The sequence below is a fragment of the Microtus pennsylvanicus genome, chromosome 14 (assembly GCF_037038515.1).
Source record: "Microtus pennsylvanicus isolate mMicPen1 chromosome 14, mMicPen1.hap1, whole genome shotgun sequence".
NCBI classification, from domain to species: domain Eukaryota; kingdom Metazoa; phylum Chordata; class Mammalia; order Rodentia; family Cricetidae; genus Microtus; species Microtus pennsylvanicus.
Window position 1 is genome coordinate 13,665,745 of NC_134592.1, and position 23,588 is coordinate 13,689,332.

General features: G+C 49.4%; 1 protein-coding gene across 4 annotated transcripts in view; it reads left to right on the top strand.

Moving 5' to 3' along the window:
- Syne3 (spectrin repeat containing nuclear envelope family member 3) overlaps positions 1–23,265 on the top strand; it is an 88,690-nt gene extending 65,425 nt beyond the window's left edge. For 2 of the 4 annotated variants that reach the window (XM_075947449.1, XM_075947448.1), the window contains 7 exons: positions 662–823; positions 952–1,124; positions 1,578–1,704; positions 4,187–4,345; positions 8,002–8,151; positions 9,488–9,526; positions 15,124–22,165. In XM_075947449.1, coding sequence (XP_075803564.1) covers positions 662–823; positions 952–1,124; positions 1,578–1,704; positions 4,187–4,345; positions 8,002–8,151; positions 9,488–9,526; positions 15,124–15,333 — 1,020 coding nt within the window. In that variant the 3' untranslated portion in view covers positions 15,334–22,165. Of the gene's footprint in view, positions 1–661; positions 824–951; positions 1,125–1,577; positions 1,705–4,135; positions 4,346–8,001; positions 8,152–9,487; positions 9,527–15,123; positions 22,166–23,027 lie in introns of those variants that run through there. The other 2 variants (XM_075947450.1, XM_075947451.1) reach the window with 2 other exon arrangements.
- Positions 23,266–23,588: the final 323 nt, after the last annotated feature.

Sequence of the window (23,588 nt, forward strand, 5' to 3'; positions counted from 1 at the left end):
TACCCTGGAAGACAGCCCTAATCTCAGAGCTCTTTGCTCCAGCCCTCCACACAAGATTTACAGATTCCTCCACAATGCTGCGGGGGGTGGGGGTGGGGTCACAGCCTGCCCATTCTTTTTAAAGACTGTTTTAAGCTATTCTCTGGCAATCTCATACATGCAAACAATGAATCTTCATCATATCCCCTCCTCCCGAACCACCCCAGCATGTCCCCACCCCACCTTCTTGCCCTTTCCCTATTTAAAAGTTGTTATCCACTGAATAGTTAGTGCTGCCCACACAGGGCTAGGTGTGGGGCCACCCACTGCCTACAAGAAGCCGCACCCCAAAGATGAAATGACTCCTCATCCCCCGTCAGCCTTCAACTGCCAACAGCTAGGGGTGCGGCCTCGTGAGCCCCTTTCTACCCAAGCTGTAATGCTAACTGGCCCGGTTTTGTAGCTACAGCTACTGTGAGCTCATGAGTTTACCCGCTGTCTCACGTCAAAGCAGCCTTCCCATCTCTGGCCCTTACATCCTGTCTACCCCATCTTCTGGAATGGTCCTTGATCCTTGTGGGGGGTGTGTAGGCATGTCTAGGTACCTAGGAGAATTGGGGTGTCGTTTGCACTCTGCCTCAAGCAGCATTCAGACTTCCTGGCCCTCCTGGCTGTACCGCAGGACCTCGTGGACGGCTGTCAGCAGAGCGTCCGGGAGCACTGCACCTTCAGCCACCGGCTGTTGGAGCTGCAGCAGTGGGTCACCATGGTCACGCAGACACTGGAGTCACACCAGGGGGACGTGCGTCCATGGGATGCTGAGTCCCAAGAGGCTGGACTTGAGGTAAGGTGCTGGTTCATCCTTTCGCCTGCAATCCCCTAAAGCCTTCGGGATGCCCTTCATACTGGGGTACACAGACTCCCCCAAACTAGTACCTCACATGCATGTGGATCCATCCATGTGTCTCACAGAGGCTGCTGGCTGAAATTCCAGAGAAAGAGGTCCAGCTGTCCCTGCTCCAAGCCCTGGGCCAGCTTGTGATGAAGAAGTCCTCCCCAGAGGGGGCAGCCATGGTCCAGGAGGATCTGAGGAAGCTGATGGAGTCGTGGCAGGCCCTGCGGCTATTGGAGGAGAATCTGCTGAGGTAAGGGCCTTCCTTGCTCCCTACTTTGTCTCAGACAATGCCTCCTCACCACCTAGGGTCCCAAGAGCATATGACTGGGGGATGTGTGCCAGGCATGGTGCCGGGAACCTGGGGATATCCACATCTTTTGTCCAGTTAGTAGTTCTGGTAGGGTTCTGAGGACTGGAGAGCATTCCTCACTAGGGAGTTAGCCTCCAGTCTGTTCTTGCCTGAGCTTACTTCTTTATCTGCATCCATAGGTATATGTACCTAGCTCGTATGGTAAGATGAAGTAAGAAATAGCATGAACATGTCTGGGAATCTTCTGACTGTCCCGAAAGGTGTCTGCTAAGTTCTTAAGAGTAGTAGTGAATCCCCAAAGTTTCCGTGGTATCCCGGGTACTATTGCTTCTCCTGGGACCTGATAGATTCTCATCACACAGCCGCCTTGAGTAAGTGCGTTTGCCTTTCCAGTCTCATCAGAAACCAGCAGCTGCAGAGAACAGAGGTGGACACGGGAAAGAAACCAATCTTCACCAACAATATTCCAAAGGCTGGCTTTCTCATCAACCCCCAGGACCCCATTCCCAGGCAGCGGCGGGTGAGTCTGTCTCACAGGCTTTGGGCGATGTCAGTTGAGGAGGTCGGGGCCTCTAGCATAGCTCAACTCACAGGATGTATCTACTTTCTTGTTACTTGCCCCTGATGTGACCTCAGAAGCAACCAATTGCTAGAGAACTGATGGTCTTGGGGGTCTAAGATTTCAGAGGCCCTGCAGGATCACCCAGAAGGTCAGGAACACACCTGGACAAGACTGACCCTCGCTTATCTGATCCCCTGCAGTAGCCAGTGTTGGGAGAAAACTGGGTTAAAAGCCTTCTGCTGACCCCAGATAGCAAACAGATTGGAGATTCAGGTCTTGATCCAGGAGCCTGATTCTGCATGGCTAACAAGCTACAGCGTATGGTCTGTGCTGTTGAGACCACAACTTGAGAAACAAAGGAGCGGGGTCCAGGCACTTAAGCAGACTTTTTAATTTTTTTTTAAAAGATTTATTTATTTATTTATTATGTATACAGTGTTCTGCCTGCATGTATGCCTGCAGGCTAGAAGAGGGCACCAGACCTCATTACAGATGGTTGTGAGCCACCATGTGGTTGCTGGGAATTGAACTCAGGACCTCTGGAAGAGCAGACAGTGCCCTTAACCTCTGAGTCATCTCTCCAGCCCTTAAGCAGGATTTTAAAAGGTGTGGCATGTGCTGGCATCTAGGCTAGATGCTATACCCAGTTCTGGGGTGAAGAAGCCCTTCTAAGAATGTTGAAATATCAGCTGAACCCTCAAGACTGAACGGGAGAGGGAGGGAAAGGCATTGTCTTAAATACTTTTCTATTGCCATGACAAAACACTCTGATCAAGCAAACATTTACCACTTACAGTTCCAGAGGGTTAGAGTTCAGGACCATCATGGCAGGGAGCATGGCCACAGCAAGCAGGCATGATGCTGGAGCAATAGCTGAGAGCTCACATCTTCATCCATAGGACAAGGTAGAAAGAGCTCACAGGGCATGGCCTGGTTCTTTTGAAACCTCAAAGCACCCCCTCCAGTGATACACTTTCTCCAACTAGGGCATACTACCAATTCTTCCCAAACAATCTACCAACTGGGAGCCAAGCATTCAAATATATGAGGCTCTAGGGACCATTATCATTCAAACCACAGCAGGCGCTTTCTCAGGAGAGGGGGTAATATATACAGAGACCCAGAGGGAGGGTGAGTTCAAGATGCTGAGATACAGCTGCAGCCTGCACCAGCGAGGAGGAGGGGAGAAGGAGGGAGGCAGCTCAACCTTCAGGAGCCTGTAGAACTGGAGCCCAGGGCCCTCTGGCCACATCAGGGAAGAGTGAGGCACCACCGAGGGATAGGGAAAGGACTTGGCTAGACTGGCTTTCATTTCGCTCTGTCCACGTGTCCACAAGAATGTAGGAAAGATGACCACTTCCAGGATGGGTAGGCATCCTGGTCAAGGATGATGACCACTGGGTAGGTGTCCTGGTCAGGGATGATGACCACTGGGTAGGTGTCCTGGTCAAGGATGATGACCACTGGGTAGGTGTCCTGGTCAAGGATGATGACCACTGGGTAGGTGTCCTGGTCAAGGATGATGACCACTGGGTAGGTGTCCTGGTCAAGGATGATGACCACTGGGTAGGTGTCCTGGTCAAGGAAGATGACCACTGGGTAGGCGTCCTGGTCAGGGATGATAACCACTGGGTAGGTGTCCTGGTCAAGGATGGTGACCACTGGGTAGGTGTCCTGGTCAAGGATGATTACCACTGGGTAGGTGTCCTGGTCAGGGATGATGACCACTGGGTAGGAGTCAAGGGATGATGACCCCCTGGGTAGGTGTCCTGGTCAAGGGTGATGACTACTGGGTAGGTGTCCTGGTCAAGGACGATGACCACTGGGTAGGTGTCCTGGTCAAGGATGATGACCACTGGGTAGGTGTCCTGGTCAAGGACGATGACCACTGGGTAGGTGTCCTGGTCAAGGATGGTGACCACTGGGTAGGTGTCCTGGTCAAGGGTGATGACCACTGGGTAGGTGTCCTGGTCAGGGATGATGACCACTGGGTAGGTGTCCTGGTCAAGGATGATGACCACTGGGTAGGTGTCCTGGTCAGGGATGATGACCACTGGGTAGGTGTCCTGGTCAAGGATGATGACCACTGGGTAGGTGTCCTGGTCAAGGGTGATGACCACTGGGTAGATGTCCTGGTCAAGGACGGTGACCACTGGGTAGGTGTCCTGGTCAAGGATGGTGACCACTGGGTAGGCGTCAAGGACGATGACCACTGGGTAGGCGTCCTGGTCAAGGATGACGATAGCTTCTGGAGCTCCAGAGAGGTGATGGTGAAAGATGCTCTTGCCTTCTAAATATGGATTAATAGAGACCCCTTCAGCATCCCTCTGAGCCTCTGCCATGCCATCCAGGTCCCCTGTCCTCATATTCATCCTTCTGCTTTCCCCAGGAACCATGGCCAGCAGGCCTTTCTCACATCTAATCACATGCTTGCCTGCAGGCAAACCTACCGGAAGAACATGACGTTCATGAAGATTATTCCCAGCTCCTGAGGGACTTTGAACAGTGGCTGCAGGTTGAAAACTCCAAGCTAGCTGGAATCGTCACTATGAGAACAGCCACAGCCAAGGACTTGAGGACCAGAGAGATGAAGCTGCAGGTCTGTTCCAAGGAATGATCCTAATGGGGTCCATGCCACCAGAAGTTCCTCAAATGAAGGAGGTCATACTTAATAGCTGTTTGTAAGCCAACCTGAGTCTAAGTAATCGTTTTATATTTTTTCTGTTCAAATAGTTTAGAACCAAATTTTCATTGCATCTGTTTATCCATGCATGCATTAATGCATCCATGTACCATGCATCCATCTATCAATCATACATTTATGCATGTACCCATCCATCCACTTTATATTTCTCTATTTGAAAAATATCACCACGGATTGCTTGACTTTGGTATTGGTTAGCTGTTACTGTATCATAAAACACCATGACAGCGAGTTGCTTAAAACAACAGCTATTGTTTAACTCATGATTTTGACACTTGGTGATTTGAGCTCAGCTTGGTTTCTGCCAGTTCTTGGGCCCAAGACACATCTGTTGGACAACTTTATCTTTTGATGGATGTGGAATATCTAGGTAACCCTTGTGGGGGTCTGGAAGTTGGTGGAGACAAACAGGACATGGACCATGCATGTCTCATTCTCATATGGGACAGCCCAGACTGCTTCATGTATGTGGCTGCAGTGGGAATGGGAAAGGCCCTTGGATGCCTAGATTAGGAGCTTGCGTGCTAGGGTCACATGGATTCTTCTGTGTTATGCTGTACAAAGAAAGTCAACAGGCCATCTCAGGATCAAGGGAAGAGAAAAGAGACTCCACCCCTTGATGTAAAGTCAAAGTATGGTGGACAGGGGAAGGGAATCCCAAGCTTGTATTCAGTCTACCATGCTCTCCCCTTCCTGCCATCCTGTTAGCCATCCATCTTGTTGCCATCCTGCTAGTCTTGGTCTGCGTCTACTGCTATCATGAAATACTCCAGACTGAGTAATTTATAACAAATGAGAATTTCACCACCCCAGAGGCTAGAAAGTCCAAGTACCAGAACCTAGCAAGGTCTCCTTGTTGAGTCAGCATATGGCCAAAAGATGGAGGAGGCACAAAGAGGCAAAGGGTGTAAAAAAGGCCTTTTCATGGCAACCGTAGTCCAGCCCCTAAGGGTCGTTAACCCCACCCTCAGGGCCAGGTCATCTCTCAATGATCCCATCTCCCATACTGTCAGCTTGGGTTTGGGAAGGGATGACCGTTCAACCCATGGCAGTCACCAGACCCTTCTGGAGTCCCCTTCCTGGATGCTTCTGTCCCCTCTGCATTTACTGATCACCTGTTTATGGTAGCAGCTTCCTCCCTGCTCTCTTTTCTGGTGGACTGTCACCGGGTCATGGCTCCTTCTGCAGGCAGTCATGATCCAACAGAACCACTAATCTGACCTTAACCCCCCCCCCACAAGAAAGTTTTAGTATAGAGTTCAAACCTAAGCCATTGTCCAAGACTCCCTAATCAAGCCCACACTGTGTCTCTTCTCCTTTATTTATGTGAAATCTCAATGATATTTTAGGGTCCAAATTTCTTCCTATGTATCCTGTGTCATTGGCAATCATTTGAACTGCATTTGTGGTGTGGACTCTTTATAAAAAATATCTGACAAGATGTCTTAAAATATCACTTTTGCCTTGATGACTTTTTCCCATATGTCAATGGAATCTACATTTTTTTCTTCCCACTGTATATTTTTGTCTCTTTGTTTCTTTTGTGTATTTTTCACCCTTGACTCAGAGTGTTGAATTCGGAATATTTTTTTCTGACTCAGCTTCCACTTGACTAATTGTCTTTCTGGCTGTGTCTCATTTGCTGTTATATATGTCTATGAAGGTCTTAACGTTGGTTGTCATAGCAATCAGTTTTAGAGCTTGTATTTGGGTCCCTTTGATCTGGTTGGTTACTTCTCTGGCTTTCATCACATCTTTGATGAAATGTTTAAGCTTGTCTTTTAATTCTTTGAACTGTAACCCATCATAATTACACTGTCTAATAGTTCTGATATCTCCGGCTGTTTAGGAATATTTCTGCCACATATTTCTGCTTCTCATTCTTGGTGCCATGTATTATTGTGTGGTTACTTTCTGTCCTGAACAAAATACACATAAAAACTAATTTGGGACTTAGGATAATCTCTTCCTCCAGAGGGAATTTTGTTTGATATTTCCCAGAAGCAGGGGGGCCTTAAGATTCTGGGGCTACTGAGTCCAAGTTCAAGTCTTATAGTTCCCTGGCCCACTGAGATGATCTGGATGATATGTGTCCTCAAGGTTCAGATTCACTTATGGTTCCCTTCACTCTGAGTGTAAGCCTGCAAGCATCCTGTCTACAAAGGGAATCACTTATAACTCCCTTCCTCTGCAGAGCCCAGGCTTTCGCTTTCACCACCTTACCCTTGGGAGGCTGTGAAAACACAGATTGTTTTCAAAGCTGGTATTATTCCCTCTAGGTTGGTAAAAGTCCTAAGAGCAAAAGGAGATCTGAACAAAGTCCTCGCTTTTCTGGGTTTTCATCCATCCCCAGAGCTTCTGTGATTTTGTTTACAGTGCTGGGGATCAAACCCAGGGCCTCAGACATACGAGTCACGTGTTCTGTCCTGAGCTGCACTTCCACCGCCTTGGCTGCATTTTTGTCCTGACTCGCCTCTCCTATTTGTTATCCCATTGAAGGCTTTAAACGCTGCAATGTGTTCTCAGTGTATAGCTCATCCTGCTGATGGGGCTGCATATCACAGCAAGTCTTGCCACCCACCTCCCCGCTCAGATCTATTGCCTGCCCTTCACTCCAATCATATCAAACTTGACCTCTCGTCCAGCCTGCAGCATGGTAAATGCTGAGCAGCTTAGCCAGGGTCCAAGCTGGGACTGAAGCCTAGGCTCCAGCCTGTAGACTTCTCCATCCCACTCCTCCTCTCAGGACTCCAGGGGAGAGCTGCAGTCTCCCCAACTCAACATCAGTGCTACTGGTCTCAGCAATGCCAGCAGGTGGCATGTCCACGGTGATCACTTTGTGATGGTGACTACTGTGACAAACCTCTTGTGGTCCTGGAATGTCAGTGTTAAAGGTAAACACTGTGGGATGTTCTCTAACATTCCGGGTGCATAGATGAAGGCTGGAAAGGCGGCTCAGAGGTTAAGAGAACTTGCTGCTCTCACGGACGACTGGGTTCGGTTCCCAGCATCCACATGGTGGCCGACAACCGCCCGTGACTCCAGTTCCAGGGGCTCTGACGCCCTCTTCAGACCTCTGCAGGCACCAGGCACACTCTTGATGCAATACATATGTGCAGGGAAAACATGCGTACACATAAAATAGACACTCCTAAGAGCAATTTTTAAAAAGAATATTTATCTTATGTATGTGAGTGTTTGCTTGCATGTATGTCTGTGCATCCCATGTGTGTCTGGTACCCTTGGATGAAAGAAGAGGACATCAGATCCCTCAGGACTAAAGTTAAAAGTAGTTACGAGTCAACATTTGGGTGCTAAGAATTGAACCCAGGTCCTCTTCAAAAGCAGCTGTTACTCTTAACCATTGAGCCATCTCTCCAACCCTAAAAGCATTAAAAAAAAAACTTGCATGGATGAAAGTCTCATTTTTACTGGTCCTGTCCACATCTCCCAACATGCCTCAGGTAGCACTTGATTGGCATCTCTTTCTAAGCCAGGTGGGGCTCTTAGGCCACAGGGCAGCCATAGCATGATGCTACTTTTTCTCTCAGGAGCTAGAGGCACGGATCCCAGAAGGCCAGCATCTGTTTGAGAACCTGCTCCATCACAGGCCAGCAAGGGACCCCTCCAATGAGCTGGAAGATCTGCGCTATCAATGGATGCTATACAAATCCAAGCTCAAGGACTCTGGCCACCTGCTGGTAGGTGCTGCGGGTAAAGGGTGGGGATCCAGGAAGCTTGGGAGAGACAGAGCTAGATCTATTTAGTGCATCCTGGTGCGTCCATACACCAGGCCAGTGTGACTGCTCAGAGGAAGTGAGGGGCACACCCGCGTCTCAGGCACTCCACTTAGGTCATTCTTTGTCCATCTTACCTCCCGGTGACGCTGGAGTTCTGTGAACAGTGTCCGGATCTCTTGTTCCCACCATGCTAGAGTTTTATGTACATTTCCCATTTGGTCCTAGAGCCACCTTCTGCTGGAACCTCTGCACCCCATTCTCCAGAGGGGATAACTGAGTCCTACCCCTGACCCCAATGCTAGAAACTCGGGTCACAGATCTTCCCTGCAGAGGCAACATTCTGTTAAATCTCTGGGATGTGATGCTGCTGTAGGGATGTGTGGGTTAGATGCCGGGGATACATGGGGTGGATACTGGGATGCATGGAGTGGATGCTGGGATGCATGGGGTGGATGCTGGGATGCATGGGGTGGATGCTGGGATGCGTGGGTGGATGCTGGGATGCGTGGGTGGATGCTGGGATGCATGGGGTAGGTGCTGGGATGCATGGGGTGGATGCTGGGATGCGTGGGTGGATGCTGGGATGCATGGGGTGGATGCTGGGATGCGTGGGTGGATCCTGGGATGCATGGGGTGGATGCTGGGGTGCGTGGGTGGATGCTGGGATGCGTGGGTGGATGCTGGGATACATGGGGTGGATGCCAACAGTCTTGAGAGTTAGTCCTCTCTTCCTCTGACCTTGGCCTAGCATTTTTTTTCTCCTGGACTTCCTGTCTCCTACGCAAACCATGGGTAATGATAGCTTTTGTTAAATACTATGGTCTCCTGACACGCCCATACAGGAGAAGGGGTATCCTTCACCCTGGACTGATGATGTCGGCAAGACAAAGAAGTTAAGCTTCCTAGGCCCAGGAAGGAATAGGCAAAATGCCCACCTTAAGCCTCCCTTTCAGGCCTCAGAGCCCAGAAGCCATAGCCTCGGGCACTCCAGGCTTTTCCAGTCCCACAACTGCCAATTTGGCCAGTTTGGCCACTAGGTGTCAGCCCAGCTCAAGTCAGCTGGGCCACATCCCCAGCCCTGGCCAAGGCCATCCAGACAGTGCCACCTGGACCTGAAGTGTGTTAAAAAGCTCATTAAACAGAATCCCCTGCTGGCGCAGGTTGTCCAGATGACCAGAAATTTTAACGAAATACTCCCCTGACAATATGGATATTCTCCTACGGGTTCTGCTGAGGTTGAAGTTTTACGCGCCTTGCTGATTTTTTACCCATTTCTTTCCATTCCCTAAAATAACAGACGCAGAGTTCTCCAGAGGAGCTGATTGCATTCCAAAAGGTATGTGTCTGCCGTCTGCTCCACACAACTAAAAGACCTGTGATTCTGGGGCAGGGTGTCTGCATTTTCTAGAATGTTCCATGACATCTGAAGGGCATGGATATAAAGAACCAAGTTTGGGTTGTAATGGGTTGGGCCCTGAGGTATGTGTTCTCAGGAAGCCCCAGCCTCAGGAAAGGATTGAAAAGAGTATGTAGATTAGTCTTCACACACACACACACACACACACCACACAATGGAGGAAGGACCTCAGATTTGTCATCCAGACCCAGAACACACTGGGTACTGGATTATCGGCTAGACACTGCTTTGATTACTGTACCAGCAGGTGTAAACCAGGACTGATCCAGGAGCCTGGAATATTCTGGGAAAATTGGATTGTGTGGCGTCTTTGGTCCTAGGGGACACATTAGAAAAGAGTGGCCGAGTCCTTTGCTCTACCAGGCCCGTGATTTTCCCCATTTTAGTCACAGCTAAAGTGAGAACAGTACCAGTTCCGGCCTCTAGGTGGCGCACACACTGCCCGAACTCTGTGTGCCAGGACTGGTTTCTAGGGAGTCTCAGTTCCGTTTCTTATGCTTTGACCAAATATCTAACAGAAAAAAAAAAAAAAATACCTTGAGAAGGGATTTGCTTTGGCTCAGGGTTTCGGAGTGTGCAGCCACAGTCGTTAGGACTCTGTGCCTGGGCAGTCTGTCTTTGTATTGGGAGCCTTTGGCAGAGGATGGCTCTCCACTTCCTGACCAACCAGGGAGGGAGAGAAAAAGTGAGAGGTTGAGGGAGGGGGCAGTGAAGATGGGGAGGAGGAGAGAGGGAAAGGGAGAGGAGAAGAGGGAGAAATTGAGGACCCAGACCTGGTATGACCCTCAGCCAGCTAGGCCCCAACTCCCTCGTGGTCCACAACCTTCCCTTATTAGGAACCACCAGCTAGGGACCAAGCAGTCAAAACCGTGAGACTGTGGGTATATTTCCGATTCCAGTCAGGACACTTGTGGCTAGGGCATCTCATTTTACCCCAACACTGACACCAAGTATCATGCTTAGCTCAGCTCTAAGCCTGGGGGGAAATGGCACGAGGAGCTGGCGTGTCCACCAGGCTTGTGACAGCCAATAGCATCAGCCCTCAGGTCTCGACAGCTACGTTTTAACTTTTCACAGGGTCCTGTCCCTTGCTGTCCCCAGTGCTGCCCTTGATTTCTTGTCTAACATCTACTGTAGTGACATGAACCCCCAGCATACTCTGTCTCACAGAACCTGCAGTCACGTCAGATCCTCATTCCCCAGAGTCTAAATCCCAGGTGTGGGCTCCCTGGATCCATTCCTGGCCTCTGGCAACTCAGGAGAATGGGTGACTCAGGGATCAAGTAGGGCTTATTATGAACCAAAACTACACCCAGGGCCCTTTGCCAACCAGCTTTATGACCTTGGACAAATCACCTTGCCTTAGGGTTCCCTTTCCCATGTGTGAAATGGAAATGTCAATGTTGTCTTAATTTACTCTGTGACTTAATTTTAAAGATGGTGTGAACCAGAATACACCAAGGCAGACATGTCTGTCCCAGGATTCTCCCTAGTTCAGAAGGGTATGAACCTCAGGGACTAGGAAAGGAGGTTTGGAAAGGGCAGGTGGCCCGGACTGCCTGGCCTGGTGGCCCGTGGTGGAAGATGGAAGTCCCAGTATTCAATCTGCCTGTTGTTACTTCACTTTAAGTCCCTCCATGGTTATGAGTCTCCATCTACGCAGCCTAGGCTAGAGTTGGTCAGAGGTGGCCGACCTTTCGACACTGAGACATAACATCTCCTACAAAGTTACAAAGAGTTTTGGACCACGTCCCTAGCTACCCTGGGGTGCACGTGACATGTGGGCCATGGATTGCACACCTCTGTCAGGCAGATTCTAAGTGGTGGCTGCATCCAGATCCCTGGCACAGTCATGGTCTCCTCTGACTTCTCGTTGTTCATTTATGTTGTCAGTGCCGAGTCAGTGATGACTCTGTGCCTGTTTAATGTGCTCAAAACCCATCAACCAGCCAAAGAGTGACAGTGTGCCATCTTGGAGCCTGTGCACCTGGTGGGTGCAGAGCGGCAGGAACATCTGTGCAGAGCTGGGGCTTGGCCATCTCTGTCAGAGGGTTCTAGAGCAACCACGAGAGCTCACAACCCCAGTCGTCGCCAAATAGCCCTGTTTAACTACAGCTAGGAGATGCCGGCCATTGTACTGTTGGAAATACTAACTAGAAGGGTTTATGTGTTTATCTGTGCTATGTTTCACAGGTAGGTGTATAAAATGCTGACTTCAGTTCTGGCTTCCTTTTAAGCCAATAAACCTCAGCTTCCTATAAAGAAGGAAGCTATGCGTGGCGGCTTGATATTCAGAGACAATTGGGATGGCCTGTGAACCCAGATGGCTGTGCCCAGCCCTGAGCTTCTGATTCACTGGTCTAGATGGGTTGTAAATCTATTTCTCACACAGTCCCAGGTGTTGCTCACACTTCTAGTTCAGAGACCACACTTTGAGAACTGGTGTTTTATGCTCTGGATTCAGATCCAGGCTCAGTCACCGGTGTGTGTGACATTACTTGACCATGATCTTGCAATGGCAGAAATGAGTCCTCTAAACTAAAGGCAGGAAGTTTCCTTCCAAGCAACTGGCACATAGCAGGCTCTAAACATCGTGTATGTGAGGACCTGAGCCTCAGAGGCGTGTGAACACTGTTTCTTCTTTTTCCTCCTCCTCTTCCTCCTTCTTTTGAAAAGAGCAGCGACACAGAGATCTCGTGTTAGTCAGTTTTTGGTTGCTATTAGAAAATGCTTGAGAAAATCAACTTATAAAGAGGGAAGGGTTATTTGGCCCACAAGTTTTACAGAGTTTCCCATCCATGGTCAGTTGTCCCTGTTGCTTTGGGCCTTTAGTGAAGTAATACATTGTGGTGGGAACCTGAGGTGGAACAAAACTACCCACCTCGTGGCCAGGAAGCCAAAGAAGAGGAAGAGAAGATCCCGGTCTGTTCCACAATCCTTTTCAAGGACACACCCCCTAATGACCTAAGGGTCCTCCGATGGGTCCCACCTCCTTCATCATTGTTACTTATTTCATGTGTTTGAGTGTTTCACCTGCATTGTGTCTGTGCAGTACATGCATGCAGTGCCTTTAGAGGCCAGAAGAGGGCATTGGAGGCCCTGGAACTGGAGTTAGACAGTTGTAAACTGCCCTGTGGGTGCTAGGAATCGAACCTAGGTCCTTTGCAAGAGCTGAGTCATCCGTCACCCTACCTCTTAAGGATTCCATTCCTCCAAATACTCTAGCGTGGAGAACTGTTCTGTAACTCATGAGTCCCTATGGGACACTCAAAACCCAAATTCACAGTCCTCATGTGTTTTTAGCTTAGGTTAGGTATGTGCACGTATGATAGGACTCCACACATGTGTGCACACACAGATGCACACACATGCATAAACTCACACGAGCATGCACATATACACATATGCACACGTGTACTTGTGCACACAGACATGCGCGCACACGCAGAGGCCAGCCAGGTAGAACAGAAGTGCCTTCTGCAGAAGTTGAAATCACACCAACTTCAAACCCTTCTGTGTGTTATTTTCAGCCCACAGGGAAGAAAGACACCCACTGTGGAGCTGATGATGTATGTGCGGTTGATTCTCCACACTTCCTTTACTCCCCCCAGGCCTCAAGTCATCTGAGGCTCCAGCTATGTCAGCAGCTTCAGCCTGTTTGTTTGCATAAACAGAATAATTAAGATTTATTAAACTTGTACTGCCAGCGTGTTAGCCAGCTCGGTGCCAGTGGATGCTTGCCTGCAGCACTCAGACACACAAATCGTAGCTGCTGCTTGAATGGCAGCCGGGCCGTGAGTCACCTCAAGCCCCGCTGTGGCCTGGGACGTGTGTCGCCCTCCCTGAAAACAGTCTTTGCACTGGAGCCCTGGGCTGACTGGAGCTGCTGCTCTCCAGTTTGCAGAGGCAGGCACAGTGTGCCAAGGCGCTCTTGGTGCACTCGCCCATGTGTGGTGCCACCTAGGAGAGGCACTATCTGATCATATTCCCATGGTTTTAAGATACATAATTTATTTTACATTTTCCCCTCGCTGGAACTTAGATTTTTGTCCCATTCTTCTTCACTCCTCTCTTTCCCTTCCTCCCTTCCCAGAGACTCTCATAGCCCAGGCTAGCCTCAAATTCACTGTGAGGATAAACTTGGATTTCTAATTCTGCCTCTACCTCCTGAGTGCCAGTGTCACAGTGGACGCTATCATACCTGTTTACCCAGTGTCATGGTGGTCACTATCGTACCCACTTACCCATTGCTATGGATCCAGCCAGGATCATACATGCTAGACACACACTCTACCTACTGACCCACAACATCCCAGCTCCTTTGTGGAGGCTGTTCAGTCGAGTGCATTCTGGCATTGGTTGCTTTATTTCTTGGTAGTAAGGTAATGGCTGCCTTCCAGCAGGTGCCCGGGGTGGGTGGGGTACAGTGATACCAACCTCAGAAGGCATCGGTTGGCTTCCCGTGGTAGAGTTTAGCTGTCACAGCTGAGGGTTAAAAGTTCAAAACCGGGGGGCTGGAGAGATGGCTCAGAGGTTAAGAGCATTGCCTGCTTTTCCAAAGGTCCTGAGTTCAATTCCCAGCAACCACATGGTGGTTCACAACCATCTGTAATGAGGTCTGGTGCCCTCTTCTGGCCTGCAGTCATACACACAGACAGAATATTGTATACATGATAAATAAATAAATAAATATTTTTTAAAAAAAGTTCAAAACCGGAAGTATGGTTTCCTCTGAGTATGTGTTGCTTTCTAAGTCAAGTCTTTATGAGTTTGGGACTGTGGGCCCACCAGCCAAGGGCTTGTGTCATCCCTGGCCGAATCGAATCTATGGTTCTGTTGTGCCGTTTCCTTTCGCATCCTGGGATGGTTTAAGGAAACTGCAGAGATCCTCGTGGCTGGCAAAATCAACATCAGCTGCATGTCTTAATTTTCTCACTGTTGTGAAAAATTACAAAAGCCACTTAAGGAGGGATTTGAGGGTACAGTGGGGAACAGTGGGGACTTCCCTTGTGTGGAGTCATGGTGTCTGGTCACACTGTGTCCACAGTCTGGGAGCAGAGAGAGGTGGATGTTGAATGGTTTCTCCTTTTTCCCTCCCTCCCTCCCTCCCTCCCTCCCTCCCTCCCTCCCTCCCTCCCTCCCTCTCCTCCTCCTCTTTCTTTCTTTCTTTCTTTCTTTCTTTCTTTCTTTCTTTCTTTCTTTCTTTCTTCTTTCTTCATGACATGGTTTCTTCTTATTATTCATTCCAGATCTCAGCCCATGAGATGGTGCCACCCACAGTTAGGACAGGTCTTCCCACCTCAACTGGATCTAGAACTTCCCTCATAGACATAGACGCACTCAGAGGCTTGTTTCCATAGTGACTCTTGATTGACAGCCAAGACTAACCATCGCCGCTATCTTCCCAGTGGGCAGACTGTGCAGCTGTGGTCACACAGTTTATCCAGCATGTCCCCCTGCCCCATTCCCTCTTGAACCTCCTAGTCGCTCACCGTGTATCTTGCCTTGGTTTACAGAGTCGACAGCAGAGGCGGTGGCGGAATCCCTGCTCTCTCCTACGGAAGGCCTGCCGGGTGGCGCTGCCACTACAGCTCCTGCTCCTGCTCCTTCTGCTGCTGCTCTTCCTGCTGCCAGCCGGGGAGGAAGAGCGCAGCTGCGCCCTGGCCAACAACTTCGCCCGCTCCTTCGCTCTCATGCTTCGATACAACGGCCCCCCGCCCACCTAGTCCTCTGGGGCCTACAGGTGACGTTCTGCAGTCCCTCTGAGGCTGGCTTTGGGGGGAAGCTGGACAGACCAGACACCCAGAACAGTCTCGGTCTAAATGCTGCATCCGTTCCCAGAACAAACTTGCTTTTTTCTACGATGTCATTTCTGTCTATTTATACTGAATGTGTACTATGTGTGGTTAGGGAATAATGTACAGAATTTTTATATGTGTGTATGTATATGCTCAGTGTAGATAACTTCAGACTCGATGTGAGTCCCCAGCAGTATGTTTCCCTAATGGGATTTGTGACACTCGTGCCTTAGCCTCCTGTCATCCCTGGCAGACAGGAGAAATCGCACATTACTTTTATGATGACCTGTCACCCAGGAACCCAGGCGTCAGTGCAGAAGTCGCTGAGCTGTGAGCGTAGCTGAGCAGAACCGGAGTCCTAGGGCTCTTGTGCATGTGACTAGGTTAAAGCCGCAGGCACAGTCAGAGCAGTGAGGCTGGACAAGGGACAGAGGGACAGGGGGACAGGGGGACACCGAGAGAGGAGCAGAAGACCTGTAAAGGAAGGACAGTGTGCCACAGAGTGATGGTGCTTAGCACTTCACCCCCACGCAGCAGCCACTGATAGCACAGACCGCGAGGAATGCCCATGACCATGACCGTGACCCTGTGTCTTCAGGAAGTGGCTGGGGTTTTCTTTGTGTGTTTTCTCCAGGAGAAAGAAAAAGGAAGACGAACTTGGCATTTTATTCTGATGCACAAGGGTGAAGTACGTTGCCAGTGGCCTGTGCCAGTCCCAGGAGGCCTGTGCCATTTTGTTGTTGGGCTTTCTACCAGCTAGGGTACGAACTGAGGTCAGAATGGAAACACGGCCCCACATGAGGCAGAGAAGACTCAGGCCATCTGAAGGGGTCTCTCTTCCCTTCCGAGAAGGAACTGTGTGGACTGGTGGGTCTACAGGGCTGGGCAAGTCCTACCTTCTTCCCCCGTGGGCCTAGGGCTCACCACTAAGAACCAGGCAGGAGCAGGCAAAGTGGGCTCCAGGCACGCGTGGGAGGCATCTGGTGTGACTCCAGGCTATGCCTGAGGCTGGAAACATAACCAGGGAATGCTGGAATGATTCCTAAGAGGGTTAAAACTGGATCAGGTTTGACCTAAACTGACATTTTTTTTTCTTAGAATTTTTAGAAAATTCTTAATGCCCCCTTTTTAACAGATGGAATTTGTCTGTAAGGTGTGGATACCCTCAGGCTTAGCCATCAGAGGCACAACCAGTGTTAAAGACCTGGAGAGGCACTTTAAACACGACAAATACTGAGGCCCTAAGAGGGACCCGACTCAAAGGTCACCACCCTTACACACACACACACACACACACACACACACACACACACACACACACAGTCCCTCCCAAGCTGGCATCAGGCTACACCATGTACAGCTTCCATCTTAGCACAGAACCTAGGAAAGGCTGGGCATTGACTAGCAGGAATACAACCCTTAGGGCTTGTTGCTTGGTCTGTAACCTCAGCCAAAAGGCCTCCCCTGGACCCAGCCACTTTGCTGGGAAATCAACGATTGGTGAACCCTGACCTCAGACCCAGGTAGCCGAATCCTGATGCTCACTAAGGCCATTGGTCCACTTAGTCAGAACTGTGGCAAAGGACATTAACGCTTCCTTTTCTACTTCCCCATTTCACAGGTGAGAAACCTGAGGCCCAGAGAAGGGAAGTCACTTACCCATAGCCACACAGCAAGAACCTATAAAGCCCTAAGTGGGTTGGTCACCACAGTCTTCAAGTGATAGCACAACCTCCCCATATTTTCCTTCCCAAGAAAAAGAGGGCTAGGGCGTGGCTCAGAGGTGGAACACTTGGCCAACAGGTGTAGGTCCTGGATTCCATCCCTAGAACTTACGAGAAATAAAGAGAAAACAAAAAAGAGAGCTGTTTACTATGAATGTAGCCCTGTCTCGTGGCAAATGCTGGGGAGGGTGAAGCTGTGATATGTGGGTGGTGGGGTGGTTGAGAACATTGTATTTTTAACTATTGACAGTGATACTGTGGGTTGCCCGTTTGCATAACTTTTTTAACAGAGGGGATTGATATTTTTATTACTTTCATATGAATATAGCTGGAATATGACATACTAGCCATTTCTGGGTGCTTTTCAGACACAACTTCTTTTGCTTAAAATGGATATAGACACCTGCTATTGTGACGTGGTCTCCTAGCCAGTAACCATAGCAAGTTGGAAGGTGTCTCTGGAGAGAAGTGTTGGAGCTTAAAAAGCTGACAAGGTCTTTGTTAGGAGTGTTGTGTGTGGATGTATGTGTGTGTGGATGTATGTGTGTGTATGTGTGTATGTATGTGTGTATGTGGGTGTGTGTATGTGTGTATGTATGTGTGTATGTGGGTGTGTGTATGTGTGTATGTATGTGTGTATGTGGGTGTGTATATGTGTGTATGTATGTGTGTATGTGGGTGTGTGTATCTGTGTATGTATGTGGGTATGTGGGTATGTGGGTGTGTGTATGTATGTGGGTATGTGTGTGTGTATGTGTGTATGTATGTGTGCATGTGGGTGTATGTATGTGTGTATGTGGGTGTGTATATGGTGGGTGTGTGTATGTGTGTATGTATGTGTGTATGTTAATGTGTGTATGTGGGTGTGTGTATGTATGTGTGTATGTGGGTGTGTGTATGGTGTGTGTGTGTATGTGTGTATGTATGTGCGTATGTTAATGTGTGTATGTGTGTATGTATGTGGGTATGTGGGTGTGTGTATGTGGGTGTGGGTTTTATTATTCTTTTGTTCTGCGTACAGTGTTCCTATGTAACCATCCTAGGTCAGCCCCGGAATATGTGTGTGTAAGGATCCAAGGAGGTAATATCAGTGCTCTTGGTCCCCTACCCTGTGCTCCTCTTTCTGCCCTTTTCTGCACCATTTGTTCTCTGAGTGCAGAATGCAAGGGCAGAGTACATGTTTATAATGCAGGTGGAGTAAATGGAGTTAGTGGTCAGGACAGCAGGTGAGCTAGGAAGCCCTGGAGGTGCTGGTGGGAAGGGCACAGGGGCCACTCTCTAGACACAGGCTGTGATGGTTTGAGAGAAAATGGCTCCCACAGGGAGTGCCACTGCTAGGATGTGTGGCCTTGTTGGAAGAAGTGTGTCACTGTGGGGGTGGGCTTTGAGATCTCTTCTGCTCAAGCTTCCCTCAGTGTGACAGTCAGTCAACATCCTGCTGTCTTCTGGTAGAGATGTAGCCAGCACCATGTCTGCCTGCATGCCGCCATGCTCCCTGTCATGATGATAATAGACTGAATCTCTGAAACTGTAAGCGAGCTACTGCAATTAAATGTTTTCTTTGTGGCCATGGTATCTCTTGACAGCAATAAAAATTAAAAAACAAAAAACAAAAACAAACCCTAAGACACCGGTGATGTCTTTCCATGGGAAACCAGCAGCAAAGGGCTGGCATCTCATTGATTCCCACAGCGCCCAGCCTAGTTCAAGCTGAGAGACTAAGGGGGACCTTTCTTCCTCCCTTTAGTGTGAGCCAGGACTGACCAGATCGACAAGAGCTGCAGAGGGTTTGAGAAGCAAAGCCGAGCTGATCTGGCCGGGGTAATCAGATGGGGACAGGAAAGGAGGAGAGCAGAGTCAGGGACCACAGAGGCTGCACTGGTGCACACTAAGTTGCCATGGAACCAAAGTTTATGTTGTGTGTGTTTACCACTGTTGAAGAACGGAGACAGCAAGGAAGGGAGATAGGAAGTGGGGAGTAGAAGAGAGAAGGAAGGAGGGAGGGAGGGAAGGAGGGAGGGAGGGAGGGAGAGAGAGGAGGAAGATGGGTGAGTAGGTAGATAGATGGATGGATGGATAGACAGACAGACAGACAGACAGACAGACAGACAGACAGACAGAGGAAGTGCCCTGTCCCCTTTTCATCCTAACCCATTTATTAAGCCCTTGGAGTTCCTTCTTGGGACCACACATGTTGGTGCATTAAGATAAACAAAATCTAGGCCCCACCCTTTGGACATCTGGGACCAGGAAGTGTCTGCTCTGTATAAGATGTTGAACCCAGACTAGGGTCTTGGCCCTTGACTTTGCTCATCTGCCTCCCACATGTACTGCTCAGCCCACCAGGAGCTAGAGGGCCATGGAGGAAACACAGGGGGACTGGGAATAAGGAGGAGTGTGTCTCGTGGCCTCTGCAGATTAAAAGTGACTGTGACTTTGAGGGCAGAGGAGATGGACTAGGGGGGCCAGCTGAGGGACAGCAGAAAGGGGCTGAACACAGCAGAGGGGGAAGGAAGCTCACAGTTGGGCCTCTAGAAGGCCAAAGGTGGATCCTTGGGGTCTGAGCACCGAGGCCTGGCAGGAGGCCCAAGGTTGTCTATGGCTGTGGACATCTAAGTTTTTAGACACAATTCAGGAGGGGTCACACCCCACTTCCCTCTCGTGGAGGTCAGCCTATAGTGAAGGCTCCTCTGTTCCCCTCACCCTAGTCTTGTAATCTGTCCAGGTCAGTTTGGAAGAGAGAAGAGGGCCATTCCCTCCCTTAACATTCCTGTGACAGACATGAGTAGCTGGTCATTGAGCCTTTCTCTCTCTCCAGCCTGAATGGCCAAACCACTTTAAGTGGTACTGCTAATTTGTCCTGTGGGAAAAGTACCTGCTTGTCATCCTCATCCCTGATCCTAGCCCCCTCAGAAGACCAAATTCATGTCTGCTTCTTTCTTGCAACCCCCACATTAACTTAGAACATTCCAGTAATAAGTCAGTTTTCCTTAGCAAGGAAGAAAGGTAGAATGGATCAGGCTGGTGCCTGGATGTATCAGCCACTATTGGAGCCAAAATTCAAGGTTCATTTTGAGCGCTGCATCTGGGTCTCATGCTCTGTTAGTAGAACTTGGAGGTGTGGCCTCTGTGCTGTCCGCCAGCCCCTGCTGGTTGTCAGGAGTCCCTGAGCCTCGTCGTCGTCGTGGAGTGCCCATCCGGAAACCTGGGAGTGAAGAGGTGCACTTCAGAGGCAGCTCCCCTGTCCTGCAGAGCCCGGGCTGCACTCCCCACCCTGTTCTGTGTTCACATCTTCCAGGAAGCACACAGTGACTTTCAGTCTCTCTTGGCTACTCTGAGCTCCTAAGAGCGAATCCTGGAAAGGAAAAAAGGGCCACAACTCTTCCAGACTAGTGCTAACCTTCTAACTGAGACCCACCATCACCCAGCAGACAGACCCCAGCCTTTCCAGCATGGGATTGCAACTGGAGGACTTATGATCAGCCAACATTTCCCCCTCAGCCCCAAGGCACAAGAGGAGGACTTTCTATTAATCGACATATGAGCAAGGAGAGGTGGGGTTATTTTCAAAAATATAACCAAAGAACAAAAGCCTAGGGTCTCTCGGCACAAGCCTTATAGGCAGCCCACAGGACTCAGCATCCTCCAGGCACCTGCCTGTGGTTCCCATGGTAACATCATAGGTGCTCACAGCATGGTACCCAGTCATCCCTGAACACAGGAAATAGCAGTGGCAGAGGAGTTCTGCTTCCTAAGAGATCCAAGGCTTCCTTTCAAGTCCAGAGCTGACTAAAGGCCTCAGCGCCTCTCAGCCCTGTGGGAAAGGTCATGTGATTCCTTGGGTTCCTGCTCAGTATTGTGCTAGCTCAACAGTCAGGCCACCTGGACTCCTAGTGACAATGCAGATGAGGGACAGAGCCAGTAGCTCCTCTTCTAGTTCTAAGGGAAGACAAAAAAAGAGACTCACAAGGTAGGGCCTTCAATACAGCCCAGCTCCTAAGAGCCTGGGCTGTGGAGTCATGAGCTTATGTACTGAGCCCAGAGCACAGACAGGGCTAGCAACCTATCTAAAAGCCGCCAGCCAGTGGGTAAGTGAGACATTTAGGATTGGAACCTAGGGGTGACTGGTCACAAGTTGGGTGTTTTTCTGCCACTGTGTGGAGCTTGCCTTCGTCTTGCATTGTTTTTTCTTTCCCTTATGGACCCCAGGCCACTGTTACTTCCGTATCTATCTGGTTAGCCTGTTGGAGGGTACCATTTCTGTGCAGGGATTGCAGAGTTCCTCTCCTGTATCTACTCTGCCAGCAAGCTCTTTGACTCCCATTGCCAGTGGGAACTGGGAGCACCAGGATAGAGTACCAGGGGCAGGGCTAGAAATAGACTCAGGCCACTGCTATCAACGGCAGATGCAGGATAGAAATTGCTTTGAGAGATCACTATTCATGGAGCCAAATTCTTCTAGAAGAGCAAAGATGCAGGGTTCGAGCAAGTTCTTGGAGCTTCTGGGATAAAGAGGTGAACAGGGTAGGTGTGTGCATGTCTGTGTGCGTGTGTACGCATGTGTGTGTGTGCACACGTGCATGTTCGTGTGTATGAGTGTTGCATAAGTGTATTTTGGTGTCCAGAGCAATCAAATTCATTGTTTCCTTGTGTAAACAGTACAGAGGGACCATCTCCTCTTGTCACAGGTCTGTGATTAGAAAACGTGAATTTTTGATAAGTTCAGCTTTCTGGGAAGGCAGGCAGAATTGGAGCCAAATGATTGTCTTGGAACATGTGTGTGTTATCTCGGGTCATATCAAGTCCAGAGCTGACTGAGGGCCTCCGTGCTTCTCCGCTCTGTGGGAAGAGCCATGTGCGTTCTCTGGCCCCTGCTCACTGCTGTTATAAAACTGCATGAGGGTTCCTGCCTCTTGCTCACTTTGGTGGCAGCAGTGCTCTGAAAGATGAGTTCATGTTTTCATTGTTGCTTTATGTTTTTCTTTTAATGTATCTGCTCTATGTTTGGAAATAAAAAGCTCTATTTTGGTCTATGAGATGCCGTGTGGTTGCCAGTCCTTCTTCTGAAGTCGGGGTTATCTGGGGAAGGCATGAGGTGGAAGATGCAGCAGGATTATTGTAATTGGAGGTTTCTCTCTCACCCGCCAGTTCCTGAATAACCACGCTGAGGCTTAATATTAATTACAAACCATTTGGCCTATCAGCTCAGGCTCATTGTTTTTTTTTAAATATTTAACTTTATTATGTTCGTTGGTGTGAAGGTGTCAGATCTCATGGAACTGCATTTTCAGACAGTTGTGAGCTGCCATGTGGGTGCTGGGAATCGAACCCGGGTCCTCTGGAAGAGCAGTCAGTGCTCTTAACCGCTGAGCCATCTCTCCAGCCCCTCAGGCTCATTGTTAACTAGCTCTTACAACTTAAATTAACCCATTTCTATTATTCTATATTGTTGGGGGCTGCAGACCCCTGGCCCCTCCTTGACTTTCTTTGCCTGCCTCCACCCTGGGTTTGTATGTGGGGTTGGTTATGGTGTTCCATTAAGTTACCTCCCTGTAGAAGCATCCATCTATCCGGGAGTTAAGAACCTCAGTGTGAAAACACAGTTTCGGTAAGAAATCTGGACCCAGTCCCTCCCCTTTCCGTCTAGCGCCTTTCAGGGACTCCGCTCACTGTAAATGTAGCGTTAATCACACACATGCTTTCCCACTCTGCCTGGAGTGCTCGTGTGCCTGGCTGGGTGATTCATTCATTTTTATGACTGTGACTTTTTTTTCTAAGTCAGGTGTGAAACAGTTCCCTCTGGTTTCATCCACAGCTTCCAATGGCAGCAGTGACAGGTTGCAGGGGGGAGGCTCATCCTCTTCTTGTGGACCCCTGGGTAAGAACATTATCCTTCAGCAGGGTCTCTCTGTCATCGGTCCCTGCCTCCATGACCTTCTTTACATTGCTTCCCTCGGCTACACATCCCGAGCAGAGATTCGATTTGCTGGGAACTACCGTGGTTGGAAGCTATTGCAATTGGTGTCTGGCTCTGCTTTGGCCTGTCCTGTGGCCTTCAGCTGCCAGTTTCCCTGAGAGGGCTTGTCCACCGAAGAGTGTAAAGGGAAATTGCTCAAATTGTTTTTGAGCCACAGCCCAGCTCACGTTGCTCGTGCGTGTGTTTCTCGGCCTTGAGCATGAACAAGTAATTGAAGAGCCCCTTTTCTGTTGGAAGGAGGTGACAAGAAAGAATAAGTTTTAAAAAAAAAAATCTAAGTGCAGTGTGTGTTCTGGATTGCATCCTGGAACAGCGAGGTCCATTAGAAGGAAGCCAATGAAATGCTGTCTGGAGTTCCCATAACACGGCTATGCCGGCGTTAATGTCCTTTTGATTTTGACAAATGCCCGTGGAATGTAAGGGGTCAGTGGAGGCTGGGAGAAGGTGGTGGGAACGCTGTGCTGCTTTTGCAGGCTTTCTCG